The sequence below is a fragment of the Hyla sarda genome, chromosome 9, assembly GCF_029499605.1.
Source record: "Hyla sarda isolate aHylSar1 chromosome 9, aHylSar1.hap1, whole genome shotgun sequence".
Classification (NCBI taxonomy): domain Eukaryota; kingdom Metazoa; phylum Chordata; class Amphibia; order Anura; family Hylidae; genus Hyla; species Hyla sarda.
The window spans coordinates 156,924,005-156,948,342 of record NC_079197.1 but is presented as its reverse complement, the minus strand read 5'-3'; the positions used below and the strand labels follow the sequence as shown (position 1 = coordinate 156,948,342).

The window sequence follows — 24,338 nt, the reverse complement described above, 5'->3', positions numbered from 1 at the left end:
CGCAATGGCAATCCGCCGCTACGAGCAGCTACACAGGGGGCCTGTGAGTCAGTGAGTGCACTTGGAGTAGCCACAATGTCTACTACTCATGTGCAGTGTACTCAGACATCGCGGACTCGGCGACTCGCAGGCCCCGTGTGGCTGATCGTAGCGGCGGATTCGGTCGGGTCAACAGCAGATGCGCAGTGTAAAATACGCTGCGGATCCGTTACGTGTGACCCTACCCTTAGGCCTGAGCTGCACATGGACATTTTATAGCGCTACAGATTGACTGTAAGGCCGGGTTCACACTGCGGAATTTCTTCCGGGGATCCCACGGCCAGCGCTTGGAACACGCAGACTGCATTGCTGTCCCCATAGACGGCAATGCATTTCTGAGCGGATGTGCTGAAAGATTCATTCAGGTGACAGTAATGCTGTCCGCCTGGTTCTAGCGGAATTTAAAGATTCTGCAGTGTGAACCCGGCAATGTAATCCGCAGCGGACACTCTGCTGCTCACCCGCATTCAAACACGCTGCTATCTCGCAATTAAATCCGCCCATGTGAATGGACCCTAAGCCGGGTTTACACTACGGAAATCCCGCTTGCAGCTGTGGGATTCTGCTGATTAGTTTACACCCCAAAAGCTCTCTACTGGAACTTGCGACAAATAATTGGATTTCGCCAGGGAAGTTCATATTTCAATAGGACGGCGCTTATGTTCCCGGCAAACTGCAATGAACGTAAGTGCCGACACCACAGCACTGTGAATAGCGGAGATCCATTGTGGAAATTCAGAGAGGAATAGATGTCACAGAACCTCCGTGCAGTGAAATTAACAGGAGGCTGCTGCAAAAAGGAATCCGCAGGGAATATGTGGATATTCAGCGTGGCTTCTCTGTAGTGTGAACAGGGCCAAGCTATTGAGTGACAGCTTCACTCCACTAAATTGCATACAACTCAACATAAGGCTTTAGGGGAGGTGTAATCCTGTGGACTGCAGCTGTCGCTCAATAGTTACAGTCAATCCAAAAGTGCTGCAAAACTACAACTCCCAGCATGCCCGGACAGCCAACAGCTGTCCAGACATGCTGTAAGTCAGTGTTTCCCAACCAGAATGCCTCCAGCTGTTGTAAAACTAAAACCGCTGTCCAGGCATGCTGTAAGTCAGTGTTTCCCAACCAGAATGCCTCCAGCTGTTGTAAAACTAAAACCGCTGTCCAGGCATGCTGTAAGTCAGTGTTTCCCAACCAGGGTGCCTCCAGCTGTTGTAAAACTAAAACCGCTGTCCAGGCATGCTGTAAGTCAGTGTTTCCCAGCCAGGGTGCCTCCAGCTGTTGCAAAACTACAACAGCTGTCCAGACATGCTGTAAGTCAGTGTTTCCCAGCCAGGGTGCCTCCAGCTGTTGCAAAACTACAACAGCTGTCCAGGCATGCTGTAAGTCAGTGTTTCCCAAACAGGGTGCCTCCCGCTGTTGCAAAACTACAACTCCCAGCATGCCCGGACAGCCAACAGCTGTCCAGGCATGCTGTAAGTCAGTGTTTCCCAAATAGGGTGCCTCCAGCTGTTGCAAAACTACAACAGCTATCCAAGCATGCTGTAAGTCAGTGCTTACCAACCAGGGTGCGTCCAGCTGTTGCAAAACTACAACTCCCAGCATGCCCGGACAGCCTTTGGCTGTCCGGGCATGCTGGGAGTTGCAGCTTTGCAACAGCTGGAGGCACCCTGGCTGGGAAACACTGTTTCATAAGAATGAAAGCTCTCAAGGAGGAGGAGGAGGATGATGATGATGAATTTTGTCTTCTTTAACCCCGACTACATAACAACGGATCATGATTTATGTTTTACATTAAAGATGATTGACAGTAAATAATAACTGGTTGAACTACACGGACCAGAGTCTGTAGTCATACCTTGTTATTACGATTATCAATGAGATAGCGGTGAAGAGGCAAATTACAGCAACTTCTAGACACAGCAGAGCCGGCAGGGCGTGGGGACCCTATGGCTTCTGTGTTATAGAAGGGTAACACCCCCATGAGCCCTAAGATACACTGTATATATTATAGAGGCATATCGTGCCAAATCCAGATTTAAAGCCATGTCACTTGTTTTGAAGTAGCGCCCCTGGCTGCCTGTGGTGCAGGAACTCCAGCCGCCCCCATTCACTTGATCAGAACGATGCTGCTGGTGGCTGAGAAGAACCTGTGAAGAAGCCGCTGCACTGAATCAGTACTGCCATCCTCTGATTCTTAAAGGGATACTCCACTGGAAAACATTTATTTATTTTTATTAAATCAACCAATGCCAGAAAGTTAAACAGATTTGTAAATGACTGCTATTTAAAAATCTTAATCCTTCCAGTACTTATCATCTGCTGTATGCTCCACAGGAAAAAATAAAAAAAAATTTTTTTCCCTTACTTTCCAGTCTGACCACAGTGCTCTCTGCTGACACCTCTGTCCATGTCAGGAACTGTCCAGAGCAGGATAGGTTTGCTATGGGGATTTGCTCCTACTCTGGTTAGTTCCTAAAATGGACAGAGGTGTCAGCAGAGAGCACTGTGGTCAGACAGAAAGGAAATTCTAAAGGAAAAGAACTTCCTGTGGAGCATAAAGCAGCTGATAAGTACTGGAAGGGTTAAGATTTTTAAATAGAAGTAATTTACAAATCTGTTCAACTTTCTGGCACCAGTTGATTAAAAAAATTTTTTTTCCAGTGGAGTACCCCTTTAAGAACTGTGGGGGTCCCCAGAGATCAGACTATCGCTGATCATATACCATCACTGTACTATGAACAATATCTTAAAGGGGAACTCTAGTACAGAACATCTTATCCCCTTAACCACAGGATAGGGAATAAGCCCCTCCATGTATCTCTATGGAAGAGGCAGAGATACACGAATGCTGGCGCTCCCATAGAGATACATGGAGTGGCGTGGGGGCCACCGCTCCGTGGTCAACAGTAATCCGTGCACGGAGAAGAGGTCGCTCTATGCATAGAGAAAGCCGGGTTGCCGGGCAGGAGATTGTGGGAGTCCCAAAAGCTGGACCCCCGCAATCAGAAACTTATCCCCTTATCCTATGGATAGAGGAGAAGATGTTCTGTCCCGGAGTTCCCCTTTAACACATAACTTTGTTCCTTTTACCAATAGGAGCTCTTTATAGCAACCTGTGGTCTATGAGAAGCTGTCGCCAACATTTATATCTTGTCCAGACCCATGCAATAAGCCAGTGTTTCCCGACCAGAGTGCCTCCAGCTGTTGCAAAACTACAACTCCCAGCATGTCCGGACAAAATTCATCATCAACCTCTTCCTTGAGAGCTTTCATTCTTATAAAACAGTGTTTCCCAGCCAGGGTACCTCTAGCTACTGCCAATCAACAACTTTCAGCAGTGTCTCCCAACCAGGGTGCCTCCAGCTGTTGCAAAACTACAACTCCCAGCATGCCCGGACAGCCGTTGGCTGTCCGGGCATGCTGGGAGTTGTAGTTTTGCAACAGCTGGAGGCACCCTGGTTGGGAGACCCTGCCTTACAGCATGCTTGGACAGCTGTTGTAGTTTTGCAACAGCTGGAGGCACCCTGGTTGGAAACACTGACTTACAGCATGCCTGGACAGCTGTCGGCTGTTCAAGCATGCTGGGAGTTGTAGTTTTGCAACAGCTGGAGGCACCCTGGTTGGGAAACACTGACTTACAGCATGCCTGGAATGCTGTTGGCTGTCCGAGCATGCTAGGAGTTGTAGTTTTGCAACAGCTGGAGGCACCCTGGTTGGGAAACACTGACTTACAGAATGCCTGGACAGCTGTCGGCTGTTCAAGCATGCTGGGAGTTGTAGTTTTTCAACAGCTGGAGGCACCCTGGTTGGGAAACACTGACTTACAGAATGCCTGGACAGCTGTCGGCTGTCAGAGCATGCTGGGAGTTGTAGTTTTTCAACAGCTGGAGGCACCCTGGTTGGGAAACACTGCAATAAGTTCTCCTGCAGTCCCATGTAAAACCATAAATAATACATCCCTGAGCAGAGTTACAAAATACAGGCTATTATGGCATCAAATGACAAAGTCAGCTCTGCTAACTGCGAGTGTTACACAGGCTGATCAGATCTGGTTGGACCAGTTGTTACCGTCTGCAGTCAGCTGAGTAAAGGGATTACAATGTCTACGCTGATGCGGAGTGACAGGATTTCTCTGCAGCATCATAACACAAAGCGCTCCAACATGTGGTCACGTGCACGGGTATACAGCTCCGCTCCTATAAACTGGGCAGATAACCAACAAATCATGGCTTACTCATACCCCGCGTACTCTGCCAGGGCATCATCTCTGCTCAATGTAACAAATGACAGCTATGTATGATAAACATAGAAAAACTAAAACTAAAATGAAGATCACAGCAAAATAGAAGAACAGACCCTGATAAAAGATCCAGAAGAGATCTCCACATCAGGTTATTATAGATCAGTGTTTTCCAACCAGGGTGCCTCCAGCTGTTGCCAAACTACAACTCCCAGCATGCCCGGACAGCCGAAGGAACACTCAGCACCCCTGGTCCTACAGTGCCATTTCTTTTATTCCAGCACAGCTGCATCCCTGCTTTTCATTACTGTAACTGGGCCATGTGATCACCAGTCTGACCCACAGAAAATCACAGTGTTTAACGTGTCAGAGGAAGTGGTATGTTCAGGCTCAGCTGACTTCCTGTGAACTACAGAATGATGTCATCACATACTCACCCCTCTCCTATCAGCTCTATCTGTATACTGCTGCTATCTCTATGGGCATGCTGGGAGTTGTAGTTTTGCAACAGCTGGAGGCACCTTGGTTGGGAAACACTGTTATAGATGATCCAATAACTGTCTCTCTGGCGCCACCTATCGGTGACTATCATAATAACAAGGTATGACTAAAGACTCTGGTCCGTGTAGTTCAACCAGTTATTATTTACTGTCAATCATCTTTAATGTAAAACAAAAATCATGATCCGTTGTTATGTATTTGGGGGTTTAAGAAGACAAAATTCATCATCCACCTCCTCCTTGAGAGCTTCCATTCTTATAAAAGTGTTTCTAAGCCAGGGTACCTCCAGCTGTTGCCAATCTACAACTTTACAGCAGTGTTTCCCAACCAGTGTGCCTCCAGCTGTTGCAAAACTACAACTCCCAGCATGCCCGGACAGCCAACAGTTGTCCAGGCATGCTGTAAGACAATGTTTCCCAACCAGGGTGCCTCCAGCTGTTGCAAAACTACAACTCCCAGCATGCCCGGACAGCCAACGGCTGTCCGGGCATGTTGGGAGTTGTAGTTTTGCAACAGCTGGAGGCACCCTGGTTGGGAGACACTGCTGTAAAGTTGTAGATTGGCAACAGCTGGAGGTACCCTGGCTTAGAAACACTTTTATAAGAATGGAAGCTCTCAAGGAGGAGGTGGATGATGAATTTTGTCTTCTTAAACCCCCGACTACATAACAACGGATCATGATTTTTGTTTTACATTAAAGATGATTGACAGTAAATAATAACTGGTTGAACTACACGGACCAGAGTCTTTAGTCAGACCTTGTTATTATGATAGTCACCGATAGGTGGCGCCAGAGAGACAGTTATTGGATCATCTATAACAGTGTTTCCCAACCAAGGTGCCTCCAGCTGTTGCAAAACTGCCACTCCCAGCATGCCCATAGAGATAGCAGCAGCACTGTCTCTCTGGCGCCACCTATGGGTGACTATTATAAGGCAGCTGTCTACAGAGGGGATCTACAGATCTGTTTTGTAGATGTGACAGGCTGTATCAATAGAAGATCCCTGGAAGCCACGGAAAGCCAGGTAAGACCTTTGGCTGCCGTGACAATGGATCCAAGCCCCTGCACCACCAGCAAGAATTTAAATGCTGCTCCGCTAAGGGTTTAGTCGTCATGCCGGCTATTAGCGTTGGCCCATGGCTATTGAAATGAGCTGTGGGCTGTTTTGTAAGATCACGGCCAGATCCCACGCCAAATACAACCCCCCCCCCCCCCCCTACTGCCACAACCCAAGGATATGTCCTGGGGCAGGAAGGGGTCAAATGGAAATATATCCCCTAGATTGTCTTTCTATTGATTACAGCTATTTCCTAATTGTATTTTTCTACATTATTATGGTGGATGCCATCTTGCCTGATCTGTTTTTAACAGCATTTAGAGATACGCTTTACAGTCCCATAGGAGACAATAGACAGGTGCTGTCCCATTCATGTTTGAGTGTGCTCTGTGAATTTTAAAGGGGTACTCCACTGGAAAACTTTTTTTTTTTTTTTAATGAACTGGTGCCAGAAAGTTAAACAGATTTGTAAATGACTTCTATTAAATAAAAAGTTATAAAAAAAAATCCTTCCAGTACTTTTTAGCAGCAGTATGCTACAGAGGAAATTCTTTGCTTTTTGAATTTCTTTTTTTTGTCTTGTCCACAGTGCTCTCTGCTGACACCTCTGTCCGTGTCAGGAACTGTCCAGAGCGGCAATGGGGATTTTCTCCTGCTCTGGACAGTTCCGGGATAAGGGCATCAGGTGTCAGCAGAGAGCACTGTGGAGAAGACAAAAAAAAGAAATGAAAAAAGAAAAGAATTTCTTCTGTAGTATACAGCTGCTAAGAAGTACTGAAAGGATTAAGATTTCTTACTAGAAGTAATTTACAAATCTGTTGCACCAGTTGATTAAAAAAAAAATATATATATGTTTTTTACCGGAGTACCCCTTTAAGCCAAAGGCTATCCCGGCATGCTGGGAGTTCTAGTTCTGCAACAGCTGGAGGCCCACTGGTTGGGATGATATTAATAGAGATGAGCGAACTTACAGTAAATTCGATTCGTCACGAACTTCTCGGCTCGGCAGTTGATGACTTTTCCTGCATAAATTAGTTCAGCTTTCAGGTGCTCCCGTGGGTTGGAAAAGGTGGATACAGTCCTAGGAGACTCTTTCCTAGGACTGTATCCACCTTTTCCAGCCCACCGGAGCACCTGAAGGCTGAACTAATTTACGCAGGAAAAGACATCAACTGCCGAGCCGAGAAGTTCGTGACGAATTGAATTTACTGTAAGTTCGCTCATCTCTAGATATTAACATACAAAGTTGAGCATATAACTAAATTGCAATTACTACTGATCCTGAGTTACCATCTCTAAGACTCTGTTCACATCTAATTTTTGTAACACTCTGGGAGTGTTCCCTGATGTATACCCGATATACCTGATATGAGGGCTAAAGCTCTAAAACAGTGGTCTTCAACCTGCGGACCTCCAGATGTTGCAAAACTACAACTCCCAGCATGCCCGGACAGCCGTTGGCTGTCCGGGCATGCTGAGAATTGTAGTTTTGCAACATCTGGAGGTCTGCCGGTTGAAGACCACTGCTCTAAAATGATGGCTATACCTAGTTAGTAAGGGTCCAGCCTTCATGTGTTATCTGTCGTTTTGGAGGAAATTCCCTCTGAACTCTATTTCTACAATAAAGTCCTGGCAGGGCGGAAACATAAAAATAAAAGGTGAAGTTTTAAGAAGTCAGTGCCGCCTTCTCCCATCTTCATTTCCCTCCCTTTTCCGAGTGCTTAGAAAATACGTAGTGTGAATTTGCCCGAAGTATCATCATTTTTTTCACCAGCCCCAGATATTTAACAATAATTAAATTAAATTTAAAGGGGTACTCCACTGCTCAGCGTTTGGAACAAACTGTTCTGAATGCTGGAGCCGGCGTCGGGAGCTCGTGATATCATAGCCCCGCCCCCTCAATGCAAGTCTATGGGAGGGGGCGTGACGGCTGTCACGCCCCCTCCCATAGACTTGCATTGAGGGGGCAGAGCGTGATGTCATGAGGGGGCTGGGCGATGACGTCACGAGCTCCAGCATTCGGAACAGTTAGTCCCAAACGCTGAGCAGCGGAGTACACCTTTAAGCCCAGGAATACCCCTTTACAGGGGTACTCCAGTGGAAAACTTTTTTTTTTTTTTTTTTTTTTTTTTATTAACTGGTGACAGAAAGTTAAACAGATTTGTAAATAACTTCTATTAAAAAATCTTTATCCTTCCAGTACTTATTAGGGGCTGAATACTACAGAGGAAATTATTTTCTTTTTGGAACACAGAGCTCTTTGCTGACATCACGAGCACAGTGCTCTCTGCTGACATCTCTGTCCATTTTAGGAACTGTCCAGAGCAGCATATGTTTGCCTTTTTTTCTCCTACTCTGGACAGTTCCTAAAATGGACAGAGATGTCAGCAGAGAGCACTGTGCTCATGATGTCAGCAGAGAGCTCTGTGTTCCAAAAAGAAAATAATTTCCTCTGTAGTATTCAGCAGCTAATAAGTACTGGAAGGATTAAGATTTTTTAATAGAAGTAATTTATGAATCGGTTTAACTTTCTGGCACCAGTTGATTTAAAAAAAAAAAGTTTTCCACCGGAGTACCCCTTTAAGAGGAGATCTCTGGTATAGAAAAACGTATCCACAGCATAGGAGATAAATGTCAGATTTCCATTGGTACCCCCTACAATCTCCCGCCCGGAGCCCCGACTCTCCTCCTGAATGGAATGTGTCAACCACCGCACGTAGTGACATCCAACACACCGCCTGTACTCGGCAATCTCCACTCTCCCAGAGAGCTGCATAAAGGGGGCGTGTCAGGCGCCATTACATGGGATGATCGTCACGTTCCATTTAGAAGAGCTGGGGCACCATGCCAATTCAGGCCTTCTTGCCCAAACAATTTTTTTCTCATCCTCGCATTCTAGCTATAACTTTTTTTTTTTTTTTTTGTCAACATAAACAGCCATATTTTTTTATTTATTTATTTGCACCATCTTGGAGGTTCATATCATTTATTGATTACATAAAAAAAAAATTTTTAGAGTGGGAGAGAAGAGAGATAATAAAAAAAAGTATAATAATAAAAAAATAAAGGGGGGTTTTGTCTTTATGCTTCTCTTCGGCACGGCTGTATGCCGTCTCTTGCATAGAAGGCCCCCAGCTGCCGATGGCTTAACAGAGCCCCACAGAGGAGTTCAAAGAGATATCCGGTGCTGAAAAACTTATCCCCTATCGACACCCGCTATCTGGCCAGCGAGACGGGGCCCCGTACAGGAGATGGCAGGGGGCCCCAGTGGTCGGACCCCCCGCAATTTGAAACTTATCCCCTATCCTTAGGATAGGGGATACGTTTTTCAGCACTGCACTACCCCTTTAAATGCTGCAATCAGGAATTGACTGTGGCATGTAATGGGTTAAAATGCCAGGAACTGAGGTTTCTCCGCTCCTGGCAGTTAGCGCAGGGCTGAACTGGCAGATTGCGGCTAGTGACCACCAGAAAACATGTATGGGCGGTCACTAACGTGTTTAGGGCCAAACACGTGTGGTATCAGATCAGAGAGCTCGTACTACAAATATATTGTCATTTACCCTCTGATCTCACATTATAGCTTTAGGGTAGGGTCACACGTAGTGAATGCACAGTCACTAGAGAGAGCTCCCTGCTGCGGCCGGCGTAGCTCCATGCAGATTTCCCGCTGCAGATCTGGTACGAGCAGACACACTGGACTACCCACCGCAGCAGGGAGCTCGCTCTAGTGACTGGCATCATCACACTCACAGTGTGGAATATGCTGCAGCTGCGCTACATGTAACCCTGCACTTATCAATATAATGCCCCACCATTGCTTCTCTTACCTTTTGCACATTCTTCAGTTTTGGTGGCATATTGTCCCGAATCATCTTCATAGCCTTCAGCGGAGGTTCATTAAAGTAGGGCGGTTCTCCATCTACCATCTCTATCACCATGATACCCAGGGACCAGATATCCACCTGAGGGGAACGGGAATACATAAGGACAATCGTACAATGAGGTCACATTAATGGAGCTGGGAAGTGGAAAATAACTTATCTCCTACCAAGGATAAGGGATAAGTTATAGATCGACCCCTCCATGTACCCTATAGATACATATGGAGGGGGTGAGCCGGCGGCAGCTTCCTGCCGGGTACGTATGTCAGCTTCCGGCAAACTGAAGTCAGCTGAAAGGGGGCGTGCCAACTAGAGATGAGCGAAATTACAGTAAATTCGATTCGTCACGAACTTCTCGGCTCGGCAGTTGATGACTTTTATCCTGCATAAATTAGTTCAGCTTTCAGGTGCTCCGGTGGGCTGGAAAAGGTGGATACAGTCCTAGGAAAGAGTCTCCTAGGACTGTATCCACCTTTTCCAGCTCACGGGAGCACCTGAAGGCTGAACTAATTTATGCAGGATAAGTCAACTGCCGAGCCGAGAAGTTCGTGACGAATCGAATTTACTGTAAGTTCGCTCATCTCTAGTGCCAACCACCGCACAGATCGCCGGCCAACACGCCCCTACGTGTACCCCATAGAGATACATGGAGGGGGTGAGCCGGTTGCGGCCCCGTGCGGGAGATCGCGGGGGGTCCCAGCACTCGGACCACCAGTGATCTATAACTTATCCCCCATCTTTGAATAGGGGATATGTTATTTTTCACTGGACTACTCTTTTAAACCAATGTTTCCCAAATAGGGTGCCTCCAGCTGTTGCAAAACTACAACTCCCAGCATGCCCGGACAGCCAAAGGCTGTCCGGGCATGCTGGGAGTTGAAGTTTTGCAAAAGCTGGAGGCACCCAGGTTGGGAAACCCTGCATTAAACAATGCCACCGAGCCAGGAATAAACCCTCACCTCAGGACCGTAGGGTAACCTGGAAATGAGTTCCGGGGCCATCCAGTAAGGAGTTCCTACCAGAGACTTACGCCGAGGAACTTCTTTGTTTACTTGGGCGCAGAACCCAAAGTCCGAGAGCTTCACCTGCAAGCAGACAAATAAGTTACAGCTGCTATATATAGTGGAGTGACAGACAGCAATGTGTTTTTCTACAGACAGGTATTCCTCCAAGTATTATATCAGAACATTACCCGTCCATCGTGGGTCAGCAGGATAGAGTCGCTCTTAATGTCCCGGTGAATGACTCCCTGGGCGTGGAGCACGGACAGAGCTTTCAGTACGGATACACATACAGCGGCAATCTGCTCCTCATTCATCCTGAAAGCAAACAACAGCGGTGACAGGTCTGGAGAGACGACTAAATGGAAAACAGTCACAGATGCTCTGATGAATGTGACCAATAACAGCGGGAGGAGAAAAATGACTGGAAAATAGAAGGCGCCAATGGATAAGATCGAAACCCTGCAGAAGAACATGAATCTCTGAGGAATGAAGGGGCTTTAATCTCTGTGCAATTCATCTAGACCCGATGACTGTCTGGGCATGCTAGGGATGTCCCAATACAGATACTGGTATCGGGACCGATACTGGACATTTGCACAAGTACTTGTACTCGTGCAAATGTCCCCGATACCTAATCCGATACCTGTCGGCGGGACTCCCGCTGAAAGGTATCACGGAGGTGCAGTAAGCCAACTGCACTATCCGCTCCAGAGATAATACAGTGCGCAGCTGAGTGCGCGTCATAGCCGGGACCCGCATTAAGCCTTTAGACGCCGCAATCAAAGTTGATCGTGACATCTAAAAGTCCTGAAATATACTGCCGGCTAAGCTCAGGGATGCTGATCGGGATGTAATCGCGGTGTCCTGATCAGCTGTGAGGACGTCCGGAGGTCCCTTACCGTGCTCTGTGCGTCCGATCGTCGCTCCTTTACTCCAGCAATGGCAGGCATTAGTAAAGGAGCTCCGATAACATTGATCACTGCTATGCTATGGCACAGCATTGATCAGTGTATGCAATCTACAGATTGCATGTAATAGAGCCCTATGGGGACTAAAGAAGTGAAAAAAAAACATAGTAAAAAATAATAAATGTGAATTAACCCCTACCCAATAAAAAACTCGAATCACCCCCTTTTCAAAAAAAAAGTTTAAATAAAATAAAAAATATATATATTTTTTTATATAAAAAATATATAAATAAATAAATAAACAAACACCCCTTTTTCCCATTAAGGGTACGTTCACACGGGCGGATCCACAGTGTAATCTGCGCTGCGCATCTACTGATGAAGGACCGCTATATGCTGCCTTTAGATGTGCCTGCTCGGAGCGGAAATACGTGGCTACGAGCAGACATACTGAAGCGATGTGCGAGTTGCCTTGAGCTAGGCCGAGAGCAGCTGCCATGTGCAAGTACACTGCGCATGCACGCTGCGACTCGCATATCGCAGTGTGTCTGCTCGTAGCAGCGTATTGCCGCTCTGAGCAGGCACATCTAAAGGCACCACATAGCGGTCTATCATCGGCAGATTCGCAGCGTAAAATATGCTGTGGATCTGCCCGTGTGAACGTACCCTAAAGGATATAAAAAAAAAAATTAAAAAAAAACTGTCACATCAATTTGAAAACAGTATTGGTAATTGGTATCGGTGAGTACTTAAAGGGGTACTCCACTGGAAAATATATTTTTTTTTAAATCAACTGCTACAAGAAAGTTAAACAGATTTGTAAATTACTTCTATTTCAAAATCTGAATCCTTCCAGTACTTATCAGCTGCTGTGTGATGCACAGGAAGTTGTGTAGTTCTTTTCTGTCTGACCACAGTGCTCTCTGCTGACACCTCTGTCCATGTCAAGAACTGTCCAGAGCAGGAGAGGTTTGCTATGGGGATTTGCTCCTACTCTGGTCTGTTCCTAAAATGGACAGAGGTGTCAGCAGAGAGCACTGTGGTCAGACAGAAAGGAAATTCAAAAAGAAAAGAACTGTCTGTGGAGCATAAAGCAGCTGATAAGTACTGGAAGGATTAAGATTTTTTAAATAGAAGTCATTTACAAATCTGTTTAACTTCCTGGCCTCAGTTGATTAAAAAAACATGTTTTCCAGTGGAGTACCCCTTTAAGAAAAAGTATCTGTACTCGACTCAGTCTTTAAAAAAAATGGTTATCGGGACATCTCTAGGGCAGGCAGTGAGTTGTAATGCCACTGGTTAGATACCTAGATAAAAGGGCAGAGGCTAAGCTGAGCTCAGATGGGCATGAAATTGCTCATTCATCTCCGGCACGTACCTGGTGTGTGTCACGATGTCCGTCAGAGCGCCTCCTTCCAGAAATTCCATCACAACCCACAACTCATCTCCGACCAAGTAGCTGTTGTACATCTCCACCACGTTCTCGTGCTGGTAATCCCGCATGATCACTACCTGCAGAGCACAGAAAGCTTTACACGTGACTACACAGACCTCAAGGAGACATTACAGCAAGTGATCTGGACAGAAGGATAGATGAGAATAAGGTTTATAATATATATGCTGTTGCTATAAACCAGTGTTTACCAACCGGTGTGCCTCCAGCTGTTGCAAAACTACAACTCCCAGCATGCCCGGACAGCCGTTGGCTGTCCGGGCATGCTGGGAGTTGTAGTTTTTTCAGCAGTTGGAGGAGCCCTGGTTGGGAAACACTGATTTACACCAATGAGCTAAGAAGCTAATAAATTATAAAGAGCAGTGACTTCATATAGCAAAAATACTGTAGTTCCGTATTCAGGCACTAGATGTCACTGTTGCAAGGATAAACTGGTTTAAATTAAGAGAGTATATAGAAATGCAGCAGATATAGAACTCTACATATTTCAAGGGGTCAATTTAAAGGGAACCTGTCATCTGCTTCGTGCTGCCCAAACCGCAAGCAGCATGAAACTGCTCCCCTTCCTGCTGGCCCTAAGTGGTGTGTCTATCCCTATACACAGATAAGGAAAGAAAGGTCACTCAAGGCAGGCCGGAAGCAGTACAGCCCCAATGCCTGGTTACCCAGGTCTTGTCGGATTTTCTAAACAATGAATAATCCTAGTGTCCCGGGACCCCCACTCCCTGCACGTTTTTAAAGGGTTACTCGGGTGGAAAACAATTTATTTTAAATCAACTGGTGCCAGAAATTTAAACAGATTTGTAAATTACTTCTATTTAAAAAAAAAAATCTTAACCCTTCCAGTACTTATCAGCTGCTGTATGCTCCACAGGAAGTTCCTTTCTTTTTTAATTTCTTTTCTGTCTGACCACTGTGCTCTCTGCTGACACCTCTGTCCATGTCAGGAACTGTCCAGAGCAGGAGAGGTTTGCTATGGGGATTTGCTCCTGCTCTGGACAGTTCCTGACATGGACAGAGGTGTCAGCAGAGAGCACTGTGATCAGAAAGAAAGGAAATTCAAAAAGAAAAGAACTTCCTGTGGAGCATACAGCAGCTGATTAAAAAAAAATCTTTCTGATCACAGTGCTCTCTGCTGACACCTCTGTCCATGTCAGGAACTGCCCAAACTGTCCAGGAACTGCCCAAATCCCTATAGAAAACATCTCCTGCTCCGGACAGTTCCTGACATGGACAGAGGTGTCAGCAGAGAGCACTGTGATCAGAAAGAAAGGAAATTCAAAAAGAAAAGAACTTCCTGTGGAGCATACAGCAGCTGATTAAAAAAAAAAAAAAAAATCTTTCTGATCACAGTGCTCTCTGCTGACACCTCTGTCCATGTCAGGAACTGTCCAGAGCAGGAACTGCCCAAATCCCTATAGAAAACCTCTCCTGCTCCGGACAGTTCCTGACATGGACAGAGGTGTCAGCAGAGAGCACTGTGGTCAGACAGAAAGGAAATTTAAAAAGAAAATAACTAAAGCAGCTGATAAGTACTGGAAGGATGAAGATTTTTTAATAGAAGTAATTTACAGATCTGTTTAACTTTCTGGCACCAGTTGATTTAAAATAAATTGATTTCCACCGAAGTACCTCTTTATGCAACCGCGGTTTGGGCAGCATTTATATACTTTTCCATGTGTTCCTTATAATACACCAATCCCTATCACTATGTCCTGTAACATATTACCAAACAGAACCGTCCTGCGATTGTGCAATGTAGAAACATCTGAACAGAATCATGGTCTTTGGTCTCATGACTATGTGGGTGAGCCAGAGCCAAAAACAGCATCGGATCAACACATGGGAAAACACAAAATTCTTATTTACAAAAACCAATCTTTGGGAAAGTTTCCCTGCATTGTCCAAATCATACTTTTTGGCAACCATATGGCTAGCATACAGAGTCATAATAATCCTTTGTAAATCCAGTCACAGAGTTTAAAGCGGTTGGGTGAGAAAAGAAAAAAACAGGCAGCTTTCTTCCGCAAACAGCGCCACTTCTGTTTATGGACAGTGTTTGGTACTGCAGCTATTTCTTAGGATAAATGTTCACACAACAGGATTTCTGTGCGGAATCCGGCAAAAATATTCAGCTCAGAAATTCTGCTACATGAAGTTAAGATTGTGTTAAAGGGGTGTTCCAGTAAAAAAAAAATTCTCTCACATCAACTGGCTCCAGAAAATGTAACAGATTTGTAAATGACTTCTATTAAAAAATCTTAATCCTTCCAATAATTATCAGCTGTTGAAGTTGAGTTGTTGTTGTTTTCTGTCTGGCAACAGTGCTCTCTGCTGACATCTCTGCTTGTCTTGGGAACTGCACAGAGTAGAAGAGGTTTGCTATGGGGATTTGTTTCTACTCATTGCTATGGGAACCTTTGCGTTGCAGCCTTTAGTAAATCCTACCAACGTATACCTCAGTAGAGGGTTGAAGCGCAGTGTGACTAGAAATGTCTCAGGCAGTGTTTCCCAACCAGGGTGCCTCCAGCTGTTGCAAAACTACAACTCCCAGCATGCAGTCGGCTGTCCGGGAATGCTGGGATCTGTAGTTCTGCAACAGCTGGAGGCACAGTGGTTGGGAAAAAAATGCCTTAAAGGGAGAGCGATAAAACCCCAACAGAGCAATGAATACTTCCCACAAGAAGGCAGGATATCTTTGAAGAGCTTTTAGAGCATTTTATTTTTTTGTATATTTTTTGGCGCGGTTCAGGCGCAAGCAGAAGATTTAGCGACTTTTATGCGTCTTTTGATATAGACAGTTTCATACTTTTTTCCTACCCGTAGAACTTTTTCTTTTTGACCCTGCAGTGGTCACGTATTTATCATTTGTGACTTTTGTCAAAAGTCGCTATTATGTGCGCAAAAGGTACTTATTTAGGCGCAAAGCTACACCACCTACCAGTAGGCGTGAGAATCACTTCTGCCTTCCGCAATTCAACCTTTAAAGGGGTACTCCGGTGGAAAACGTTTTTTTTTTTTTTTTAAATGTACTGGTGCCAGAAAGTTAAACAGATTTGTAAATTACTTCTATTAAAAAAATCTTAATCCTTTTAGTACTTTTTAGCAGCTGTATGCTACAGAAGAAAATCTTAATTTTTTTTATTTCTTTTTTGTCTTGTCCACAGTGCTCTCTGCTGACACCTGATGCCTGTATCAGGAGCTGTCAAGAGCAGGAGAAAATACCCAGAGCAAACCTATGTTGCTCCGGACAGTTCCTGACACGGACAGAGGTGTCAGCAGAGAGCACTGTGGTCAGACAAAAAATAAATTAAAAAAGTAAAGAATTTCCTCGGTAGCATACAGCTGCTAAAAAGTACTAAAAGGATTAAGATTTTTTAATAGAAGTAATTTACAAATCTGTTTAACTTTCTGGCACCAGTTCATTTAACCCCTTAAGGACGGAGCCCATTTTCACCTCTAGGACGAAGCCCTTTTTTGCACATCTGACCACTGTCACTTTAAACATTAATAACTCTGGAATGCTTTTAGTTATCATTCTGATTCTGAGATTGTTTTTTCGTGACATATTCTACTTTAACTTAGTGGTAAATTTTTGTGGTAACTTGCATCCTTTCTTGGTGAAAAATCCCAAAATTTGATGAAAAAATAAAAAATTTTGCATTTTTCTAACTTTGAAGCTCTCTGCTTGTAAGGAAAATGGATATTCCAAATAATTTTTTTTTATTCACATATACAATATGTCTACTTTATATTTGCATCAAAAAATTGATGAGTTTTTACTTTTGGAAGACACCAGAGGGCTTCAAAGTTCAGCAGCAATTTGGAAATTTTTCACAAAATGTTCAAACTCGCAATTTTTCAGGGACCAGTTCAGGTTTGAAGTGGATTTGAAGGGTCTTCATATTAGAAATACCCCATAAATGACCCATTATAAAAACTACACCCCCCAAAGTATTCAAAATGACATTCAGTAAATGTTTTAACCCTTTAGGTGTTTCACAGGAAAAGCAGCAAAGTGAAGGAGAAAATTCAAAATCTTCATTTTTTACACTCGCATGTTCTTGTAGACCCAATTTTTGAATTTTTACAAGTGGTAAAAGGAGAAAATGTATACTTATATTTGTAGCCCAATTTCTCTCGAGTAAGCACATACCTCATATGTCTATGTAAAGTGTTCGGCGGGCGCAGTAGAGGGCTCAGAAGCGAAGGAGCGACAAGGGGATTTTAGAGAGTACGTTTTTCTGAAATGGTTTTTGGGGGGCATGTCACCTTTAGGAAGCCCCTATGGTGCCAGAACAGCAAAAAAAAAAAACATGGCATACCATTTTGGAAACTAGACCCCTTGAGGAACGTAACAAGGAATTAAGTGAGCCTTAATACCCCACATGTGTTTCACGACTTTTGCATATGTAAAAAAAAAAAAAAAAAAAGGGTTAATAGCAGAAAAGACCCCCCAAAATTTGTAACCCCATCTCTTCTGAGTATGGAGGTACCCCATAAGTGGACCTGAAGTGCACTACGGGCGAACTACAATGCTCAGAAGAGAAGGAGTGATATTTGGCCTTTTGAGAGCAAATTTTGCTCGGGGGCATGTCGCATTTAGGAAGCCCCTATGGTGCCAGAACAGCAAAATAACCCCCACATGGCATACCATTTTGGAAACTAGACCCCTCACAGAATGTAATGAGGGGTACAGTGAGCATTTAGCCCCCACTGGTGTCTGACAGATCTTTGGAACAGTGGGCTGTGCAAAATTTTTCATTTTCACGGACCACTGTTCCAAAGATCCGTCAGACACCAGTGGGGTGTAAATTCTCACTGCACCCCTCATTACATTCTGTGAGGGGACTAGTTTTCAAAATGGGGTCACATGTGGGTGTGTTTTTTTTTTGCGTTTGTCAGAACCGCTGTAACAATCAGCCACCTCTGTGCAAATCACCTCAAATGTACATGGCGCACTCTCCCTTCTGGGCCTTGTTGTGCGCCCCCAGAGCACTTTGCGCCCACATATGGGGTATCTCCGTACTCGGGAGAAATTGTGTTACAAATTTTGGGGGGCGTTTTTCCCTTTTACCTCTTGTGAAAATGAAAAGTATGCGGCAACACCAGCATGTTAGTGAACATTTTTTATTTTTTTACACTAACATGCTGGTGTAGACCCCAACTGTTCCTTTTCATAAGGGGTAAAAGGAGAAAAAGCCCCCCAAAATTTGTTAGGCAATTTCTCCCGAGTACGGCGATACCCCATATGTGACCCTATTCTGTTGCCTTGAAATACGACAGGGCTCCAAAGTGAGAGCGCCATGCGCATTTGAGGCCTGAATTAGGGACTTGCATAGGGGTGGACATAGGGGTATTCTACGCCAGTGATTCCCAAACAGGGTGCCTCCAGCTGTTGCAAAACTCCCAGCATGCTTGGACAGTCAATTGCTGTCCAGAAATGCTGGGAGTTTTTGTTTTGCAACAGCTGGAGGCTCCATCTTAGAAACACTGCCATACAATACGTTTTTCATTTTTATTGGAGAAGGGGGGTGGGGGGGGGGCAGTGTACGTGTGTATATGTAGTGTTTTACTCTTTATTTTGTGGTAGTGTAGTGTTTTTAGGTTACATTCACACTGGAGGCAGATTACACTGAGTCTCCCGCTAGGAGTTTGAGCTGCGGCGGAAAATTTGCCGCATCTCAAATTTGCAGCGGGGAACTCGCTGTAATCTGCCGCCAGTGTGAATGTAACCTGTACATTCACATGGGAGGGGGGTCAAAACTACAACTCCCAGCATGCACTGGACCATGCATGCTGGGAGTTGTAGTTTTGCAACAGCTGGAGGCACGCTGGCTGGAAAACCTTGAGTTAGGTTCTATGACCTAACTCAGTATTTTCCAACCAGTGTGCCTCCAGCTGTTGCAAAACTGCAACTCCCAGCATGTACTGATTGCAGAAGGGCATGCTGGGAGATGTAGTTATGCAATGGCTGGAGGCAAGCAAGTACAACTCCCAGCATGCCAAGACAGCCTTATGCTGTTCCTGAATGCTGGGAATTGTAGTTTTGCAAGATTTAGAGGGGTTCAAGTTGTAAATCACTGTCCAGTGGTCTCAAAACTGTGGCCCTCCAGATGTTGCAAACAGCTGTCTGGGCATGCTGGGAGTTGTAGTTTTGCAACATCTGGAGGGCCACTGTTTAGAGACCACTGTAAACTGTGGCCCTCCGGATGTTGCTAGGCAACAACTCACCCGCATGGAGGATCGCGATCCGGGATCCAGGTAGGGACCTTCGGTGCCGACCCTCCCTGGACGGTTCCCCCGTTTTGCCCGGACACCGATAGGTGGGCAAAGCGGGGGAACCAAACTTTAACCCCCCCTCCCCCGGTCTGCTATCGGTCAGTCGCTCGGCCGACCAATAGCAGGGATAGGAGGGGTGGCAACCCTGCCACCAAACTCCTATCCCTTTAGGGGGATCTAGGGTGTCTCGGACACCTACGATCCCTCTTATTTTCAGGGTCACCGGGTCACCAGTGACCCGTATGACCCGGAATCGCGCAGATCGCAGGTCTGAATTGACCTGCGATTTGCGCGCATCGCGGTCATGGGGGGGGTCTCAGGACCCCCCTCGGCGATGTGCCGGGATGCCTGCTGTTAGATAACAGCAGTCATCCCGGCCCGATCACCGCTACCGGTGACGCGGCGCTCCCGGAACCCTGCGACGTACATGTACGTCGCCGCGCGCCAAGTGACAATTCGCGGCGCCGTACATGTACGTCGCTCGTCGTGAAGGGGTTAAAAAATAAATAAATAAATAAAATATGTTTTCCACCGGAGTACCCCTTTAACCTCTTGTAGACTACAATATCCCACTCCCCTTCTATGACGCGTGTTCAGGAGCTGAGCGAGCGCGGGTCATAGCTGGGTGGTCCTGGCTGCTATCTGTCACCAGGACCCATCTCTAATGCCAGACACCACTGATCACAGTGATGCCCGGCTTTAACCCCTTAGACACCACAATCAAATTTGATTGTAGCTTCTAAAATGCAAGTAAAAATGTCCCGGCAGCTCTGTGAAAGTAAAAACACCAAACCTTCCGAATTCAGGACCCGGGAAAGTGTCTACTTCCCTCCCTCACAAGCGTCTAGATAAAGTGTATGTGGTAGAGCTTTTCCCACCACAGCAGAGCTGCGCAAAATACATCATCCTGCTGCATCTTGATAAATAAGATGGACGCAGGTCAAACCCACCACCCAAATAAACGTGGGGAAATATCTCTACCGTAGACATTCTGTGATAAATCTGGGTCTATGGCCTTACCTCGTTGAATAGAAGTTCCCTCCTCTGCTGCTTGCGGAGATCCATCTTCTTGACGGCGACCAGTTTCCCAGAACTCTTGATGGTAGCGATGCAAACAATCCCTGTAGAGCCCTCGCCGATTTTGATGAAGTTATCCAAGTAGGATCGGGGGTCGCCGGGATCCACCACCATCTGCAGGGCCGCCCTAAACTGCTCGTGTGACACCCGCTGGGGCTCTCTTTGTGGGGAACGAGGCTGGGGAGGTTGTTGTGTCTGTGGGGGGCGAGAGAGCTGGGGGTCGGAGCTGTGCTGGGGGAGACTGGCTGGAGACGGCTTTTCTGGGGGTTTAGGTTTGGGGTGAAGCGGTGGCGGCGGACGAGAACTGCCTTTGCTTGAATGATTTTTGGGGTCGAGAGGGTTGGCCGAACGTGAATCCGGTATCTGTAGAAACAAATTAATTATTATTATTTTGTAGATATAAAACCTGTTACTCAATGCCAGGTATGTGTCAATAGAGGTTTAGTCCACATAATGGGGGGGGAATTCATCATTGGTTTTACCCTAGTTTTGAGATGTACATTTGTCTCAGTTTGTCTCAGATGCTGTTTTGAGACTTTTCATTGCGACTTTTGCTTTAGAAGGTTTTTCTAAACATAGCGGCCGGCATTTATCATTGTAGGTGTAAGAGAAGCATTCATCATTGTAGGTGTAAGTGAAGCATTCATCATTGTAGGTGTAAGTGAAGCATTTATCATTGTAGGTGTAAGTGAAGCATTTATCATTGTAGGTGTAAGTGAAGCATTTATCATTGTAGGTGTAAGTGAAGCATTTATCATTGTAGGTGTAAGTGAAGCATTCATCATTGTAGGTGTAAGAGAAGCATTCATCATTGTAGGTGTAAGAGAAGCATTCATCATTGTAGGTGTAAGTGAAGCATTTATCATTGTAGGTGTAAGTGAAGCATTTATCATTGTAGGTGTAAGTGAAGCATTTATCATTGTAGGTGTAAGTGAAGCATTTATCATTGTAGGTGTAAGTGAAGCATTTATCATTGTAGGTGTAAGTGAAGCATTTATCATTGTAGGTGTAAGTGAAGCATTTATCATTGTAGGTGTAAGTGAAGCATTTATCATTGTAGGTGTAAATGAAGCATTTATCATTGTAGGTGTAAGTAAAGCATTTATCATTGTAGGTGTAAGTGAAGCATTTATCATTGTAGTTGTAAGTGAAGCATTTTTCTACACCTTTTTTTGTGTGCTGGTAATGTGTAGGAGCAGCACATTTATTAAAGGGGTTTTCCGGGCAAAAACATCTTATCCCCTATCCAAAGCATAGGGGATAAGATGTCTGATCTGGGGGGGGGGGGGGGGACTGCTGCTGGGACCCCCGCAATCTCCCTGCAGCACCTGCACCTCGGGGTTTCCGGTACTGGGGACGTAACGTCTTGCCACGCCCCCTCCATTCATGTCTATGGGAGGGGGCGTGACATTTCAGGCTTCATATTTCTACGCAGATTTGATGCGCAGGATTTTCTGTTGCAGATTTCAATGTAAACTGAATGAGTGAACACAGCTTGAAATCCTGTGCATCAAATCTGCGTAGAATACTGTACGTGTGAATAGACCCTTAAGGGCGTATTCATATGTACATTATCCTGCATATATATTTGATAGCAGATTTGATGCTGCAGATTTCAACTTAAGCTAAATGACGGAACACAGCATCAAATCTGCAGCTTTAAATCCTGCAAATCAAATATGTGCAGGATACTGTACATGTGAATAGACCTTAAGGGCAGGGTCACACACAGAGCATGCGCAGCGTATCTGACTATGGGTATGCGCTGCAAGCAGTCACAGAGTGATTGCAGAGCACGCTGCCTGCTCCTTGTATCTCTGTGTATCTGCTCTGATTTTCTGCCAGCAGCCACGAGCTGACAAACTCTGTGACTGCCGGCAGCTCATCCGCAGATGCATCCGCAGCGTCAAATACACTGCAGATGCATCCGCAGCGTCAAATACACTGCAGATGCGTTGTGTGTGACCCTGCCCTAAAGAAGTATTGTATGCATACAAAATGTTTTATAATGGATATTTACCTGCCTCAATTGCTCATAGCTACTGTTGCAAGAGTTCCCGGAACTGGCTGCTCACAGCTTCCTTTGAATTTTCCTTTCTGCAGGAAATGGCAACTCAGCCAATCACTAGCCACAGCGGTGACCCACCTTGACCAGTAATTAGCTGAAGTGGGCATTACCTGTAGGAAGGAAATGTCAGAGGACGCGGGTAGCAGCAGAGATAGGTAACTAAAACAGCAGCTGCAGTAAGTCAGGGCAGGTGAGAATGCACCTTTTTATTATTATTTTTTTTTTTTTAAAGCACCCCCATTTAATTGTAAAATATTTTGTATGCTTGGAATCTCTCTTTAGGGTAGGGTCAAGTAGTGTAAATGCAGCGTATTTCACGCCGCGCAGCAGGACATACGTTTCATATTCTCCTATGAGCAGACACACAGGGCTACCCCATTCAATGGCAACAGGTTCCTTTTGTACATAATATGTATTTTGTTAGGCATGTAACAAGTCCATCACAGGTAAGTGGTGCTATCGGTCACCATCAGTACAAGCCTAGTTAGATATACCTGGATAGCATGCGGCAAGCACATATCTATATGAATGAATATGCATTCAGTCAATTACTCACGACCACACCGTCAGGTCTTCTTGCAGATTATCTTATTTATTTGCATGATTACTTTCTGGTCACATCAGATATTTCTTTTCAATCATATTCCTATTCCTATATGATTGAAAAGAAATATCTTATGTGGCCAGAAAGTAATCATCATGCAAATAAATAAGAAACTCTTCAAGGAGACCTGACGGTGTGGTCGTGAGTAATTCACTGAATGCATCTTCATTCATATAATTTACAGTAAATTCATTCGAATTTACTGTAAGTTCTCTCATCTCTACTCGAGTATATACGGATATACTCGAGTAGAGATGAGCGAACTTACAATAAATTCGATTCGTCACGAACTTCTCGGCTCGGCAGTTTATGACTTTTCCTGCATAAATTATTTCAGCTTTCCGGTGCTCCCGTGGGCTGGAAAAGGTGGATACAGTCCTAGGAAAGAGTCTCCTAGGACTGTATCCACCTTTTCCAGCCCACGGGAGCACCTGAAAGCTGAAATAATTTATGCAGGAAAAGTCATCAACTGCCGAGCCGAGAAGTTCGTGATGAATCGAATTTACTGTAAGTTCGCTCATCTCTATACTCGAGTATAAGCAGAGTTTTTCAGCATGATTTTTCGTGCTAAAAATGCCCCCCTCCCCCTCGGCTTATACTCGAGTGAACTCTCCGCCAGTCAATCCCTTCATCAGAGGTCTTCAACCTGCGGACCTCCAGATGTTGCAAAACTACAACTCCCAGCAAGCCCGGACAGCCATGGGCTTATATTCGGGTCGGCTTATACCCGAGTATATACGGTAGATAAGTGCTCGCCGCATGCTATCCAGGTATATCTAACTACACAGGGCTACCCTGCAGCACCCCTGTATATGCAGTGAGGTTTGTATATACGCTAAATGTGACCCTACCCTATGGAAGCATGCACACATACAGTATCCTGCACATATTTGATGCACAGGATTTAAAGTGGCAGATATTATACTGCAGATTTTAATGTAAACTAAAAGACTGAACACAGCTTTAAATCTGCAGCTTCAAATCCTGTGCATCAAATACTAGCAGCATACTGTACATGTGAATACACCCTTAAAGGAGTAGTCCAGTGGTGACCCAGTGGTGAACAACTTATCCCCTATCCTAAGGATAGGGGATAAGTTGCAGATCGCGGGGGGTCTGACCGCTGGGGCCCCCCGCGATCTCCTGTACGGAGCCCCGACAGCCCGCGGGAAGGGGGCGTGTCGACCTCCGCACGAAGCGGCGGCCGACACGCCCCCTCA

General features: G+C 45.3%; 1 protein-coding gene across 2 annotated transcripts in view; it reads right to left on the bottom strand.

The window, feature by feature from the left end:
- PAK4 (p21 (RAC1) activated kinase 4) overlaps window positions 1-24,338 on the bottom strand; it is an 85,801-nt gene that overhangs the window by 2,616 nt on the left and 58,847 nt on the right. For both annotated transcript variants that reach the window (XM_056539804.1, XM_056539803.1), the window contains exons 4-8: window positions 20,390-20,809; window positions 13,013-13,146; window positions 10,915-11,041; window positions 10,682-10,807; window positions 9,669-9,803 (exon numbers count right to left, since the gene is read on the bottom strand). In XM_056539804.1, the coding sequence (XP_056395779.1) occupies window positions 9,669-9,803; window positions 10,682-10,807; window positions 10,915-11,041; window positions 13,013-13,146; window positions 20,390-20,809 (942 nt within the window). The remainder of the gene's footprint in view (window positions 1-9,668; window positions 9,804-10,681; window positions 10,808-10,914; window positions 11,042-13,012; window positions 13,147-20,389; window positions 20,810-24,338) is intronic.